Below are 17528 nucleotides of genomic sequence, written 5' to 3'. Positions count from 1 at the left end.
GGGCCGAAGGGCCTGTTTCAACGCTGTATCACTCTATGACTGGGAGTTGAAAATAGCATAAGGCTGCTGACTCTTGCATACCCTCTCAGTCTAATGCTTCTATACACTTCTGCTGTACCTAAGATTATGCCAATGTACTGAACTGTGTACACAAAAAAAAATGATTTGACTGTACCTGACTCAGTACACGTGACAGGCAGTGAAGTGCCATTGAAGCGGTTGTGGGTTGAAGGTTGACAGCACAGTTCACAGAGCAGATGTTTGGTTGACAGGAGGTGTCGCCTGGGGAGAGTGGGCGTTGCCAGTGGTGACGGTGCTGGGTGAGGGGGTCGGATGGGAAGCGAGGGTTCACGACGGGGATCGGCGACGATGGCTGTCAGGAGGCGGCGGCGGCTCTGAGAGGGCGGGGAGCGACCGAGCGACCGAGCGACGGACGGCGGGCGGGCGGGCAGCTGTCAGCATTCGCCGAGGGGAGTGCGGGCGGAGGCCGGGCGTCAGGCCCGCCGCGCCCGGGAGGCGGCTGGTTAGCTGGGCGGCCGATCCGGCGGCGGCGGCGGCTGGGCCATGGGCAGCGGCCCCGGCTCTACACTACAGGGACAGAGCGGCGCAGGCTGTGCGGATTGGGGAGTGGGCTGAGGGCTGCGATATGTGGGGGGAGGCCGGCTTGGCCGGGCCTGCAGCAGCGGCCAGCAGGAGTGAGGAGATCGGGGAGCTGATCGAGCATTTCTCCAGGCACCAGTACCGGGCGAAGGAGAGCAACACCAAGGTAACGACACCCGCGCATCGCAGTCACGAAAACCAGGTAGAGTCAGGTAGTCATGGAGCTAAATAGCACCAAGAACAGGCCCTTCGGTCCACCTTGACCATGCCGACCAGGCTGGTGTAGAAAGGAACTGCAGATGCTGGTTTACACTAAAGATAGACACAAAGTGCAGGAGTAACTCAGCAGGTCTGGCAGCATCTTTGGAGAACATAGATAGAGGGATATGTCCCCAAAATGCAGATAAGTGGGGACTAGCCCAGAATACCAAGTTGGTCAAGAGACAGACACAAAAAGCTGGAGTAACTCCACTGAGAGTAGGGAAGATTCAAACAAGGGGACATGACTTGAGAATTAAGGGACTGAAGTTTAGGGGTAACATGAGGGGGAACTTCTTTACTCAGAGAGTGGTAGCTGTGTGGAATGAGCTTCCAGTGAAGGTGGTGGAGGCAGGTTCGTTTTTATAATTTAAAAATAAATTGGATAGTTATATGGATGGGAAAGGAATGGAGGGTTATGGTCTGAGCGCAGGTATATGGGACTAGGGGAGATTATGTGTTCGGCACGGACTAGAAGGGTCGAGATGGCCTGTTTCCGTGCTGTAATTGTTATATGGTTATATTATATAACTCAGCGGGTCAGGCAGCATCTCTGGAGAAAAGAAATAGGTAATGTTTCAGGTCGAGACCCTTCTTCCGACTGAGTCAGGGGAAACCGACAATGTCACCGATTCCTTTTCTTCAGGGATGCTGCCTGACCCGCTGAGTTATTCCAGTATGTTGTGTCTACCCTCAGTGTAAATCAGCATCTGCAGTCCCTTCCCACAACAAAAACAGGCCCTTTGGTCCACCTTGTCCATGCGGACTGAGTTGCAGTAGAAAGGAACAGCAGATGATGGTTTATACTGAAGATAGACACAAAGTGCTGGAGTAACTCAGCAGGCCAGGCAACATCTCTGAAGAGATCTGGTCTGAAGAGATTTGAGGTTTGAAGAAGGGTCATAACCTGAAATGTTACCCATCCTTTATCTCCAGAGATGCTGCCTGACCCACTGAGTTCCTCCAGCTGGGCTAGTCCCATTTGCCTGCATTTTGGGGCCATATCCCCATCTTATTCTTCAGAGATGCTGCCTGATCTGAGTTACTCCATCACTTTGTCTCTTTTTTTGCAAACCAGCGTCTGCAGTTTCTTGTTACTACTTCTAAACCTTTCCTATCCATACATCTGTCTAAATGTCTTTTGAAAGTTGTAATTGTATCTACTTCTGTAGCTTTCTCTGGCAGCTCATTCCAGACACAGGCTACCCTACGAGTGAAAAAGTTCACCCAAAGATCCCTCTTTAAAGTGCATAAGTGTACTGTTAATAGATAATAAATGCAAAGCTGTGTAACTATATCCAGTAATAATCCAGAATAACAGTCACAGTCAGTTACAAACCCAGATGCTATACAATAATAAGCCATACGCAGAGTAATAAAACCCAAAATTCAAATTAAAGACACATTCAAGGAAAATAAAAATAAAAATTGAAGATGCGGGAAACACAAAAATAAAATTCCACAGCCTGGAAAAAGAGTTAATATTTCCAGGGCTCATCAACTTAATTTCCAGTTATATGTAAGAGATGTGAAAAAGATTGAGTCTGTATTCTACGGAGTTTAGTAGAATAAGTGGTGTGAATGATGAAGATACTAAACGGAGTGTGGCAGTGAAGATGGTGGGAAACTTGACCGGGAGGCATATTTGAAGATTAGGGGTCAGTCATTTAAAATTGATGTACCTCAAAGTTTGCTCTCTTGGAGTGATGATTCTCTTGCACTGAGAGTTGTGGAGGCTAGTTCATTGGAAGTATTTGAAGTGGAGGTTGATTAATTTGTGAAAGATGGGGGATGGAGATCGGGCACCAAGAAGGAGTTGAGTCCTGGGGGTTGATCAGCCATGATCATATTGAATGATGGGCAGACTTGAGGAAGTAATTCTTTCACTGCTACTTTCTTGTGTTCCTGTGAGTAATCACATCAATATCCTAAGCCAGGTGTAGCCTTTACAGGAATAATACCAAACCCGTTCTTCAGCATCTGGTGAGCATAGGCATTTCCTCTAAAATAACTTTCACTTCTGCAATATTAGATAAGGTAGATTTTGTGCTAAATATACAGTGCCCTCCATAATGTTTGGGACAAATACCTATCATTTATTTATTTGCCTCTGTACTCCACAATTTGAGATTTGTAATAGAAAAAAAACACATGTGGTTAAAGTGCACATTGTCAGATTTTAATAAAGGACATTATTTATACATTTTGGTTTCACCATGTAGAAATTACAGTTGTGTTTATAGATAGTCCTTCCCCTCCCCCCACACATTTTTGGGGTGTGTGAGCAAACCGGAGCACCCAGAAGATACCCACTCGGGTTTAATTGCTCAGGTGCGTTTAATTGCCTCCTTCATGCAGGTATAAGAGAGCTCTCAGCACCTAGTCTTTCCTCCAGTCTTTGGAAACTTTTATTGCTGTTTATCAACATGAGGACCAAAGTTGTGCCAATGAAAGTCAAATGAGCCATTATGAGACCAAGAATAAAACTGTTAGAGACATCATCCTAACCTTAGGCTTACCAAAATCAACTGTTTGGAACATCATTAAGAAGAAAGAGAGCACTGGTTACTAATCACAAAGGGACTGGCAGGCCAAGTAAGATCTCCACAGTTGATGACAGGAGAATTCTCTCTATAATAAAGAAAAATCCTCAAACACCTGTCCGACAGATCAGAAACTCTCTTCAGGAGTCAGGTGTGGATTTGTCTATGACCACTGTCCGCAGAAGACTTAATGAACAGAAATACAGAGGCTACACTGCAAGATGCAAACCACTGGTTAGCCGCACAAATAAGATGGCCAGGTTACAGTTTGCCAGGAAGAAAAAAGAGCAACCACAGTTCTGGAAAAAGGTCTTGTGGACAAATGAGACGAAGATGAACTTATATCAGAGTGGTGGCAAGAGCAAAGTATGGAGGAGAGAAGGAACTGCCCAAGATCCAAAGCATACCACCTCATCTGTGAAACATGGTGGTTGGGGTGTTATGGCCTGGGCATGTATGGCTGTTGAAGGTACTGGCTCACTTATCTTCATTGATGATATAACTGCTGATGGTACAGGTGCACAACCTTTTATCCGAAAGCCTTGGGACCAGACACTTTTCGTAATTAAGAATTTGTCGGTCTTCGGAATGGATTTTTTTTAGCGTAGATTTTAATGGCTGGCTCAGTGGTAGAGTGCTCGGCTCATATCCGCAAGGTCGCGAGTTTGCGCCTTGATCCCGGCAGTAAACTCGGTCGCGAGTTTGAGTCTTCAATGTAGTTTTTTCTTGCAGAATAAATGTTTGTATGAAATGCAGTGTAGGAGAGGTGTACTGACTGTGTGGGCAGAACTTTGGAAGTGATTGCCCACCAGTCTAAAAAGCCGGTGTGTCTCCCTGTCCCTGGGATAGCAGGGGGCGATCAAACAGCACAATACCCCCCTCCCCCTCCAACTCCAGAGGAATCCGCTCCCCGATGGGCCGCTACGGCGACAAGTGGCAGTTTGCCCACAGCCCGAGCTGCGCCCCCTCATCCGCCACCCCAAGAACAAGACGTACCTTGCACACCATCAGCTTCTGCCCCTACGTGTTCCTCTGGAGTTGGAGCGGGGCTGGGCTGGAGTTGCTGCTGGCTGTGGGTCTCTGGGATCTCCGTGCTTGCAATGGGCCTGGGGGTCGGTGTCCCGTTGGTCCTGACGTCTCTGGCCACCCCCCTGGACTGGAGCTGAGACTGGGAACTGTACCGCCCTTGCCCCCTCCCTCTGCAACTGCAAACAACCCCACTCTCCTGCAAGGGCGGTACGGTTCCCGGAGGATGGCAGGTGGCCGGAGACGTCAGGACCAACAGGAACCCGCTCCCCGATGGGCCCCTACGACGCCCCGAGCTGCGCCCCGTCATCCGCAGCCCAGGTTCCTCTGTAGTTGGAGCGGGGCTGGGCTGGGCTGCTGTTGGCTGTGGGTCTCTGGGATCTCCGTGCTTGCAGTGGGCCTGGGGGTCGGTGTCCCGATGAGGGGGCGCAGCTCGGGGAACGGCTTCTGGTGGTCCTGACGTCTCCGGCCAGTTTGCAGTTTTCCTCTGGAGTTGGAACGGGGCTGGGCTGCTGCTGGCTGTGGGTCTCTGGGATCTCCGTGCTTGCAGTGGGCCTGGGGGTCAGTGTCCCGTTGGTCCTGACGTCTCCGGTGACTGGCACGGTCCTGCTGCAATCGCCGACTTGAAGACAGTGCAAAGCCCCCGCGCCGGTGCAATGGGTGGGGAGCTGAAGAGGGGAGGGAAGGGGTCACACACATGGCCGGGAAGCAGAGGGGTGTAGGTGAGGTGAAACTGAAGCGAGCGACAATCTGCTGCTGCCTGCCCGCTGAGTTAAAAAGTTCCCACGCAAGACTCACGAAACACTGTGTATCGTGAGTCTACCGTGGGAACGTTTTAACTCAGCGGGCAGGCAGCAGCATATTGTCAATTATTAACCCTCCCGCGCAATATACCCTCACCTTCTCTTTCATGAATGGGGATTTAGTTCCCCTTTCTTCGAGGACCGACCGGAGGTTCCGCTGTCACCTCTGCGGGCCGCCCTCGGTGAACGTTTTCAAGGACCTTTCTTCAAGGACCGAAAAAATGGCCGCTATTCGGAGGTTTTCGTTATTTGGATCTTCGGATAAAAGGTTGTGCACCTGTAGTAGCATAATGAATTCTGAAGTGTTTTGGCACATCCTATCTGCTCAAGTTCAAACAAATGCCTCAAAACGAATTGACCGGCAGTTCATCCGACAGCAAGACAATGATCCCAAACACACTGCTAAAGTAACAAAGGAGTTTTTCAAAGCTTAAAAATGGTCAATTCTTGAGTGGCTAAGTCAATCAACCGATCTGAACCCAATTGAGCATGCTTTTTATATGCTGAAGAGAAAACTGAAGGGGACTAGCCCCCAAAACAAGCATAAGCTAAAGAAGGCTGCAATACAGGCCTGGCAGAGCATCACCAGAGAAGACACCTGGCAGTTATTGCATGCTAAGGATACGTAACAAAATACTAAACATGGCTAATTTCATTTACATGACATTGTTGTGTCCCAAACATTATGGTTCCCTGAAATGGGGGGACTATGTATAAACACTGCTGTAATTTCTACATGGTGAAACCAAAATGTATAAAAATGGCCTTTATTAAAACCTGACAATGTGCACTTTAACCATATGTGATGTTTTCTATTACAAATCTCAATTTGTGGAGAACTGAGGCAAATAAATAAATGATGGGACTTTGTCCCAAACATTATGGAGGGCATTTTATATCCATTTGTGATATTAATGTTCCTTTTAACTCTTTACATTTCTTTGAACAATATTTTTTTATTTACACAGATAAGACTTGTTTTATGCTCCTGTATATTTCCCCAAAGTTTATTATGTAAATAATAAATTAATCCAATGTTACTCCACTTTCAATCTGTTACTTAATTCTTGCGTTACTTGGTGTATGTCCTGGTTTATTTGTTAATTAATAATTAGGTGGTATGTAGTAATGTCCTTTTATTTCTATACTCTTGCACAATTCATATCTTTCCGCTGACTGGTTAGCATGCAACAAAAACTTTTCACTGTACCTTGGTACTCCTGACAATAAATAAACAAAACTAAATTCAAGAGTTCATCAAAGTGGGGGTTTGAAGTTTGAACTCTCAGACTGTGCAGTATTAAAGCTCGACCTAGCAGCCTGATGCACTGTTAAACAGTATTTAAGAAGTAATTTCTCTCCATTTTGGATGTCACATATCAGCAGAAAAACATTTAGCCTGCACTTTATTTCACAATCTAATAATTTGAATTGGCCAATTATGAAGTCAGTAAGTAGTGCATGCTTGCCAAAATGGGCAGTGTCCACCCTCTACCAAGGGAGGGAGAGAGAAAGGCAGGCGCTACATTTTACCGATGTGTCAAGAACACTGATTGTCCCGTGGTACACAGCCACAGGCTTGCACATTGTATTGTGTTTTGAAGTTGGACTCTCATCTTTGATTTTAATTGTCACTAATAAGTTCAGAGTTTCACCTTGTAAACAAGCACCAGATTCATATTGCTTCCTCTCTGCTGTTTTGTGATTTGTGACCTCAAATTTGGCAATGCTAGGAAAGCTTGTGTAAACCGATTGCTTATCGCAGACAGTTTCACTTCTTTTTTTTTTCACTTAAATTTTTATTGATTTTTAAGAGATATTTTCAAAACAGTGCAACACCATCACCATAAATAAAACAAAGTAAGAAGAACAGCAATCAAAATTAAAAAAATAAGTAGAAGTAAATAAATTTAAAAAATTGGAATAAGACCGTGTGGTTCACTTACCAAATTAAAAAAAGAAAAACCATTACATTGATTAGTTATCTGGAGATAATTCAACATTCATACGAACATACCATCTAGTTCTATATAACGCAATCTTCCCATATCTAGCTCGGCATTTATCTAATTGGTGTCATGGCTCAAATAAACAGTCCATTTTTCCCAGATCTTCTCAAATGAATTCTCCTTGACCCTCAAGGAATATGTCAATTTCTCCATATTAAAGATGTCTCGCACAATTTCTAACCACTGTTCCTGTTTTGGACTTTTTTCATTAAGCCACTGCCTGGTAATAGCCTTCTTACTTGCTGCTAGCAAAACTTTAATCAAATATGTATCTTCTATTTTTACACTATCTTTAATACGCCCCAGATACATCACAGGGCAAGTATTTGGGATTTTATAACCCAAGATATTATTTACAGCTGCATTAACATTTTCCCAGTATGGCCTTATCTTTACACAGTTCCAGAAAATATGCGAGTGGTCTGCCTCCGTACTCCCACACAGCCTCCAACAGTGTTGTTGGACAGCAAGTTGTCTGCTTTTTATTTTGGGTGTTATAAAAAAGCGAGATAGATTCTTCCAGCAAAATTCTCTCCATACTAGTGAGCTTGTGGATGAACATTGTGTTTCACACATTTGATACCATTCTTCTTCTGTTATTTGAATCTTTAATTCTGCTTCCCATTTTGTTTTTATGTAGAGCGTTGATTCTCCCCCGCTTTCCACCAGAGCTTGGTAGAAAGCAGAGATGACCCGAGACCCCTTCTGTTTGTATGCATCCACAATCACCTTGATCACATTATTTGAAGTTTCATCTAGTTCTGGCCTTATCTCTTTTATAAAGTAGTCTCTTAATTGCAAGTATCTAAAAAAATCTTTGTTTTCGAGACCATACTTTGACTTTAAATCTTGGAAGCTCATAAACTCGCCATTTTCTGAAACTATACATTGCCGTTATGCCTTTTTGTGCCCATTCTTTGAATTATGAATCATACACCCCTGGCTTAAACTTTGACAGTTTCACTTCTGAAAAGAAAGCAGTTAATACTTAAGCAGTTTAAAAATAAACTTTTTTTCTTCCAGCTTGATTCTAACGGGTTTTGTGATGACTTGTGCAAAAATCAAATTTTCTTTAATTTATCTGTCTCTATCATAGATTTTCATTATCATTTGGCAACAAGGTTTTCTGCTATGCAAATTTTACTTTCCATTTGTGAATGCACTCATTGTTAAGCACTCCTGCTCAAAACATGTTGGCCTATTTACAGCCGCCTCTTTTGAAATTTAATTCTGGGCTGCCGATTGAGAAAAGTTGCACACTGAATTACGTCACTGAATCCAACTCCGGCTAAAAAACCTTGCACTTTCTAATTGGACTTTTGACAAACTTCCTTCCTCTGATGGTTGTAAAATATTTAATTATGCTATTTGAAGAAGAATGCAGAGATTCTTGCATCTTAACCACCCTTTATTAGTTTAGGTTTAAGTTTATCATTGTCAGGTGCACTGAAGTACAGTGAAAAGCTTTGTTATTCATGCTATCCAAGCAATTCACATAGTACTATACATAATGCAATCAAGCCAAACGGTGGAAGAAATTAATTTAGATGGAAATTAAAGTAAACTGTAAAGAAGAAACCGCAGGTTTGCTTCAAGAGACTTTAATGCATGATATCATGGAGAGATGGCGGCAGTACACGGCCCACCAGTTCTCTGACTTCACAGCAAAATTAGCCGACAGTTATACTGTGCAGTAAACAACTTTTGGGTTTTTTGTTAGACACAACTATACAAAAATATACTAATTACTACATGGGTACCAATTATTTAATTAGTCATAACATACTTTTTGTTTATGTCAATCTTATTCAACAACAGATGGTTAATACAAGTCAAACACAATACAAGGGCATCTTGACATTATTCTATCTGATCTTTTAGGCGGACCGCGTCACCATCCCCTCTCTGAGCCAATCTATAGCCCCCCCCCCCCCCCCCCCATTTACAGTAACATTTCTATGCTACTAGCGGTAAGGGGCGGAGGTGATTTACTGTAACTTCTCACAAAGGAAAAACAAACTTCCTTATCACCTCTACTATCTCATGTTTACATTTACCATCCACCCTTCAACACATTCCTAGACAAGAGGTAATACGCCTAATCTTACTTTGCCAATTCCCACAAACCTCTTCTACACCTGGTCAACGGGAGATGCCAATTGTCACATCCAACCACCCTTTTGTTGCCTTGTTCAATTCCAATCAAAATTATGTAAGAAAGGATATTAATATTTTCATCCGCACAAACACATACAATAGGTAGAGCAAAGGGAAAGATACGGAGTACAGAATATAGTTCTCACCAATTCCAGTGACAAAGTCCAATGCCCATAATGGGGTAGAGGTGAATTGGACAGTAGGCTGGCTTATGGAAGGACCGTTCAGAAGCCTGATAACTGAAGAATGCTATTGAACCGAAAAGTCACCCATTCCCTCTCCAGAGATGCTGCCTGTCCTGCTGAGTTACTCCAGCAATTTGTGTCTATTGACAGGGAAGATAAGCTGTTTCTGAGTCTGGTGATGTGCACTTTCAAGCATTTGTGTCTTCTGCCTGATTGGAGCAGGGTGAAGGAAGAATATCCCTCTACCCACATCACCAAAATAATTTATCTCATCAATAATGTTTGTAGAACCTGTGTTCATTAATTGTTGCTTTATTACTACTTGTAATAAAAGTAACTATTTAAAGTCTACGTAACTGTAAAGTGCTTTGGGATTTGTGGAGATCATGAGAGGTGATATTTTGAAAACAAAAGATTGTAAACTCTTTACAAAAACATTATTACGTGCGATAATACCTTTGCGGAGAATGTCATTTAGAAGTATATTCTACATGTTTTGCATAGTTCCATTCTTTAGATGTCTTAATTTGGGACAGTCGACTGGCCACACCTTTCTCCTGAAGTGATTTTGCATTTTTCTTTGATTTGCAGGTTGAAAAGATTGAGAATCGCTGCTTGGAATTGTTCAGGAGGGACTATGTGTTCAGTGTGATCCATAATCCAAATGGAGAGCTTTGTGGCCATTACCCCCGTCAAATCGTCTTCATGGAGTATACAAGCACAGATGGTGGCAAGGACAGGTATGGGATTAAGCAGCATGCCCAGGGTCTTGTGAATTTTGTGTGAATGTTCACATCTGTGTTGTCTTTTTTCAGAGTACTTCCAAGCTGTATTGTGGAATGGTGTTGATAGCAGGGAATGTGAAGAATCAAGAGGATATTGCAGAAGTCCGCAACTGTTTAACTAACTTTAAATACTTGTAACATACCATAAGATGAAATGTTGCTGAACCTCTTTACTCTGTTATACTATGCAGTTGACCACTTCCCCTACCTTGGCAGCATTCTTTCCTCAAAGCTGACATCGACTCCGAGGTCAACCATCGCCTGAGTTGTGCCAGCGGAGCCTATGCCAGACTCAGGAAAAGAGTCTTTGAAGACCGAGACCTAAAGGCTCAAACAAAACTGCTGGTCTACAGATCCATTGTCCTCTCCACCCTGTTGTATGGAGCCGAGTCATGGACCAACTACAGCAGGCACCTGAGAGCCCTGGAACAATACCAACAAAGATCCTTGCGAAAGATTCTGAGTATCAGCTGGGAGGACAAACGTACCAACATCAGCGTTTTGGAGGAAGCCAACATGACCAGCATCACCGCCACAATTCTGCAGCATCAACTTCGATGGACTGGCCATGTCATCCGCATGTCCAACACACGTCTCCCTAAACAAATCCTTCCAAAGAAACGCTTCAAGGACAACATCAAGAACAGTCTGAAGAAATCCTACATCACATCAAGCAACTGGGAGCACATTGTACTGGACAGGCGCTCCTGGAGGAAATCCATGCAGGAAGGAGCTGCACTTCACGAAAAGGAAAACGCCATGACGCAGAGACAAAGCGACAGTACCGTAAGGAGAGAGAGAAGGGGGCTCGACGACTACCAACCACCGCCAGTCTCCACTGCGCATGTTGCACCAAGGTGTGTGGATCGCGGATCGGCCTCAACAGACATCTGCAGACTCACAAGTAGACGACCCGATGGAGTGGAGAGGACAGTCATACTCGTTTTGAGTGACCGCCATGATGATGATGATGATGATGATGATGATGATGCAGTTGAGATCAGTCGTATCAATTATTTAGGTTATTTTGGATTCCGTATGTGATGTATCTCTTTCACCAATTGAGAAGTTACAGACTCATGTCCAGGATTTCAGGTGATGTCGTTTTGTAACTACTGATTGTGACGACCCAAATAAAATATTGGAAGCACTCGTAGGACTTGGGAGGAGAAGTAATCCTTCATCAGAACTACATTTTGCAGTGGTTCAGGGAAGGAATCGGGATTGGGAAGACTGCCTACTTTATATTTAGTCTGGCACCTCTTTTAATCCAGACAAGACTACGAGAGCGCACATGAAATCTACACACCTTGTCTTCAATGAGAAATTTAAAATAATGCCTGCAGTAGATCAACAGAGCCTAGGTACAAAATGTATTAACTTATCAAGAATTTATTTTCCCAGAATGTATTTTTTTCCACGCTTTAGTATCGGGGCTTCGCAGGGGGAATTGCTGCCCTGTTTTGAGGTTAGAATGATGTAAGTGAACAAGAAATGCTGCATTCTTGAACAATTAACTCCTCCGTTAAATTCACCTTGTCTTTACTATTCTCTCAGTTCAACAAAGTACTTAAAACAAAATAAGCAAGGAAACAATGAATTAAATCATTTAAAGTTTGTCTCAACTTTAAGCAGTTTATTTTAAGGCTGCATAGAAAAGGCACTTTTTTTTGCATTTTGGTAGATTGCAGAGATCTTTCAACTTTTATATAAATTTGTTGCAAACTTTCAAAACCGAATTCAGTGACTGGTGGTGATATTCCTGAAACAACAAAAGTAACATTGCATTGTGCATGCAAGACTTGTTTTGTTTTTTTTTGACACTTTACACAGAATATCAGATATAGGAAGAATGGTTTTATTATTAACTAAGCATCAGAGCATGGTGTACTCGGCTTGCTCAGTCAAAATCATCGCAGTAATCTGGGGTTCAAGTCCATAGCTATCTAACGGTGGATAGTGGTAAAGAGAGCGCAAGGTATGTTTGGCTAAGGCTAATGAAGCCAGGGTATTAAGTATAAGAGTCGGGAAGTTACGGTGCAGCTTAAGACTTTGGTTAGGCTGCATTTGGAGTACAGTGTGCAGTACCAGTAGGATATGGAGGCTTGTAGAAGGTGCGGAAGAGGTTTGCCAGAATTCTGTCTGTATTTGAAGATAGTACCTATTAGGAGGTTGAACAAACTAGAATTATTTCCTTTGAAACATTAGAGCTTGAGGGGACACTTGATAGAAGTATATGAAATCCAACGAGGTATAGATAAGGTAGATGGTCAGAACTTTTTTCCCAGTGAAGAAATATCAAGGACTAAAGGGCATACTTTAAGGTGAGAGGGGCAAAGTTCAAATGAAATGTGCAGGGCATGTTTTTTACCCAGAAAATGGTGTCTGGAATGCACTGTCAGGGTTGGTGGTGGAGCCAGATACGATAGTGGCATTTAAGAGGCTTTTAGATAGGTCTAGTGGCTTCTGGTTCATGGGAGGAAGGGGTAGGAAGCCACAATTAACCAGCACTTGCAGGACATCCAAAGCATGGTGTTTAATCATTCATGTAGTTTTTGGAACATGCTCAACTCTTCCCCCATTTCATCGAGTTTTACAGCATTTAAATAGGCCATTCGGCCCAACTTACCCATGCTGACCAACATGCCCCATCTACACTAGTCTCACCTGCCTGCATTAAGCCCATATCCCTCTCACCTATTCTACCCATGTACCTGTCCAAATGTGTTATAAGCATTTGTGATAGTATCTACCTCTTCCAGCAACTCGTTCCATATACCTACCGCCTTTTGTGTTTTAAAAAAAAGTACCCATTTGATTTTATTAAATCTTTTGCCACTCACCTTAAACTTATGTCCTCCGGCTGTTGATTCACGTCCTCTAAAGTAAAAACCTCTGTGCATTTACCTTATCCAACCCTTTCATTATCTTATACCCCGCTCTAACATCACCCCTCATCCTGCACTACACAGAATAAAGTCCAACCCTGCTCAACCTCTCCTTATAGCTCAGGCCCTCGATTCTGGGCAATATCCTCGTAAATTATCTCTGCACCATTTCCAGCTTAACAACATATTTCCTATAACAGGGTGACCAAAAATGAATACAATACTCGAAATGTGGCCTCACCTATGTCTTGTGCAACTGTAATAAGACCTTCTATGTGTAAGAAGGAACAGCAGATGCTGGTTTAAACGGAAGATAGACACAAAAAGCTGGAGTAATTCAGCGGGACAGGCCGCATCTCTGGAGAGAAGGAATGGGTGACGTTTCAGGTCAAGACCCTTCTTAGACAATAGACAATAGGTGCAAGAGTAGGCCATTCAGCCCTTCGAACCAGCACTGCCATTCAACGTGATCATGGCTGATCATCCTCAATCTTCTACTCCAGCTTTTTGTGTCTTTCTTCGCTCTTAAGTTCAATACTCGATAATCTGATTGATGAAGGCCAATGTGTTGATAGCCTTCTTGAACACTCTATCTACCTGTGACGCCATTTACAAGGAGCTATGTACCTGCACTCCTGGATTCTTCTGGTGTACAACACTCCGCAGAGCCCTGCCATTCATTCTATAGTTTCTGTCCATGTTGGACATCCCAAAATGCAACACCTCGCATTTCTCCGCATTAAACTCAATCAACCATTCCTCAGCCCACCTGTCCAACCGACCAGGATCCTGCTGCAATTTTTGACAACTGCTATCTACAATACCACCTCCTTTAACAACATCTGCAAACATGAAAACTGCAAACTTATTTCTGCTTCTCATATGTTTAATTTATTTTGTTGATATTGAATAAGGTCAAGAAAATAAAGAAATAATCTGCATTGCCTTTAATTGTGCCAGTTACAACCTTGTACACGTGGTAATACCAATATTTTGGTTACCTCCCAGTCAATTATAGACAAAAATGCTGGAGAAACTCAGCGGGTGAGGCAGCATTTATGGAGCGAAGGAATAGGTGATGTTTCATCGAAGAAGGGTCACGACCTGAAACGTCACCTATTCCTCCGCTCCATAGATGCTGCCTCACCCGCTGAGTTACTCCAGCATTTTTGTCTACCTTCGATTTTTTCAGCATCTGCAGTTCCTTCTTAAACACTCCAGTCAATTATAGTCATTTTTCATGCCATTTGACTTTTTATTGCTTGTTATGTACCTATTGATTTTCAGGAGTACAATTTGTTTTGCATTGCCTTTTACAACACCTACCCAAAGTACATTCATCATTCATGAACCTGACAAAGTGATTGTCTATTTCACTGTTGGATTCATTGCAGCCAAGATGACTTTTTTACCCGATGGAAATGCATATTGTCTTTCATGTTTCACCATTGTCTTTCATGTTCAACTCCAAAAGTTTCGCTATTGGAAGAATTTCTACTTTGGCCATGGTTGGGGAGTGGGTCTGAGACCTTCAGTTACATAGCATATGACATGGCAGCTATCAAAATGGGTCTTGTCATTTTAGTAAGCATATTTGGGCAGGATGTCAGAAATAGAATGGAGAGATATTTTGATCCAAGTAAGGGAATAAGTTGACAATGGCTATTTTAAAAAGTGACAGTTAACTATGCCATCCGTTAATTATTTTTACACCTGGTTTTGCTTCCTACTCTTCTGATGACAACTGAACCCGAGTGGAAAGATGGATCCGGTCAGTTTGTGCAATGATTCTTTATTGCTATTGGTGATACTTTGATTATGTGATACGTACAGAGGCTTGGATACAGTTTATTTTTTAATGAATTAGCCCATCAGAATTATTTGAGAAGTCCTTTGTAATGAGGACAAAGGCATTTCAGTTTTTTTTGTTGGAGTATTGTACTGATGGCATAGGTAGAATTACTATTTCTTCCCTTGTAACCATTAACCTTTCTTTCACGTCCTACCATTGCTGCTACTTCTGAGAAACCCATTAGATCAACCAAAGTTGCCGTCTTGATTTTTTACATGCCATAGTACATAATCAGGAGAATATATTAGAGGATTGCTCATTAGAAAGAGGGGCAGGAGTTGGCCAGATGCCCTGGAATTTGTAGGAAGGAACGGCAGATGCTGGTTTACACTGAAGATAGACACAAAATGCTGAAATAAATCAGTTGGTCAGGCAGCATCTCTGGATCATCAGTGGCGATCTCATCGAATGGCCAACAGATTCCAGGGCTCGACACAAAATGCTGAAGTACCTTAGCAGATTAGGCAGGATCTCTGGAAAAAAGGACTTGGCGACGTTTCGGGTCGAGACCCTTCTTCAGACTGAGAGTGGAGAAGTCTGAAGAAGGGTCTCAACCCGAAACACCAACTATTCCTTTTTTCCAGAGATCCTGCCTAATCTGCTAAATTACTCCAGCATTTTGTATCGAGCCCTGGAATCTGTTGGCTATTCAATGAGATCGCCACTAATGATCTGCTTCAACTCTACTGTCCGACGTGTTCTCTGTATTTCTTGATTCCAAATGTATATTGATCAGTCTTGTATATTCTCAACCCAAGATAAGAAATTTCAAAATAGATTCCCAAGTAAGAATGAAGTCTCCCATGATGTCAGTCCAATTCGTTGGTCCCCTTTCGACTTCCCCCTAGTTCTAGACTCTCATGGAAAAGAAAATATCCTGTTGGCATTGATCCCGTCGAGCACCATTACATAAAAATGTAAAATAACTGTGAATGCGCGAAATCCCAAATAAAACCAAAGGTCAATATTACCGTGGATAGAGCAAAATAGTTGAAATCTCAAGTCCTACCTTTTGTTGGAAACCTTTCAATCTACTTTATATTTTTGAATAAAATTATTGTTCTTAAACTTCAGAAAGTAAAGGCAGGTTCTTGCAATCTTTCCTTGATTCAGTTTAATTATCTTTGAAGCAGTCCAGTAAAACTTAATTCCACTAATAAAACCATCCTTTGAAACAAGGTGTCCAATTACTGCAAATCTCTTAATATTTTTCTCCATTTAAAAACATCTTGTATTCTTATTATAAAAGAGGTGCAAATCAGTCTATAAATTCTTGACAGTCCCTTTACATCTTTAAGCTATATTTACTAATTTTGTGTTGTCAGAAAATTTGGATACTTTACAATTGGACCCTTCATCAAAGTGATCAGTGTAGCTTGTAAATAACTGAGGCTCATGCTGTGATCTTTAAGAGGTCTAGTTAATTTCAGTTCAACAGTCTAAAAATAATCTGTTTATTCTCGCTCTGTTTTTATTTTGCTGGATGTAGGGAGATGTTTCCTCGGACTGATGAGTCTAGTTCCATGGAGCATAATTTCAGTATAGACTTGGAGAAATTTCTCCAGGTTTAGGTTTCTTATTGTCATGTGTACCATGATACAGTGAAAAACTTTGTTTTGCTTGCTATCCAATCAACTCAGATAATACTATACATAAATTCCATCAAGCCAAACTCATGTTTGGCTTGATGGAAAGGGGCAGGGCAAAGGGGAAGATACGGAGTGCGGAACCAAATTCTCAGCATTGTAACGCACTAGTTCCAGAGACCAAGCCCAATATGATGGAGGTGAATTGGACAGTACCCTAGGTTATGGAAGAACCATTCAGAAACTTGATGACAGAGGGGAAGAAGCTGCTCCTAAGCATGGTGGCGTGAGCTTTTGGATCTTCTATCCAACGTCATCAAGGAGAAGAAATAATCACCAGGATGGGACAAGTCTTTGGTTATGTTGGCTACTTTTCCGATTCAGCATGAAGTGTGGATGGAGTCAATGGTGGGAGTTTGGTCTATCTGATTGACTGGGCTACATCCACAACTGCAATTTCTTGCCGTCTTGGGCAGAGCTGTTCTGAAACCAAAGCTGTGATGTAACCTGACAGTATGCTTTCTATGATGTGTTTGTAGAAGTTTATAGGAGTCATTGGAGGCATGCTGATGAAGTAAAGGCGTTGATGTGCCTTCTTGGATATCGCTTCAATGCGATGAACCTTTTGAATTCTACATTGGAATGCCATGAAAATTCAGTCATTGCTTTCATTCAAAATACCGAGTTCTGGATAAGAGAGAAATCGAAGCATATGGAAGTAATGCAGGCAAATTGAGCTGAGTTAGATCAGCCATTATCTTAATAAATGTGGAACAGGCTGAATTTCAAGAGCTCCGGTATTTATACTAGGACGCATTAGTTGCTGCATAATTTAT

The 17528-nt window shown here is 42.5% G+C and overlaps 1 protein-coding gene across 3 annotated transcripts in view; it reads left to right on the top strand.

The window, feature by feature from the left end:
- Window positions 1-440: 440 nt before the first annotated feature.
- The window catches only part of mtmr14 (myotubularin related protein 14), a 104810-nt gene continuing 87722 nt past the window's right edge, over window positions 441-17528 (top strand). For all 3 annotated transcript variants that reach the window (XM_033037108.1, XM_033037107.1, XM_033037109.1), the window contains exons 1-2: window positions 441-766; window positions 10173-10321. In XM_033037108.1, coding sequence (XP_032892999.1) covers window positions 647-766; window positions 10173-10321 — 269 coding nt within the window. In that variant the 5' untranslated portion in view covers window positions 441-646. The remainder of the gene's footprint in view (window positions 767-10172; window positions 10322-17528) is intronic.

This window comes from Amblyraja radiata, chromosome 18, assembly GCF_010909765.2.
Source record: "Amblyraja radiata isolate CabotCenter1 chromosome 18, sAmbRad1.1.pri, whole genome shotgun sequence".
NCBI lineage: Eukaryota > Metazoa > Chordata > Chondrichthyes > Rajiformes > Rajidae > Amblyraja > Amblyraja radiata.
This window is presented reverse-complemented; position numbering and strand designations above follow the sequence as displayed.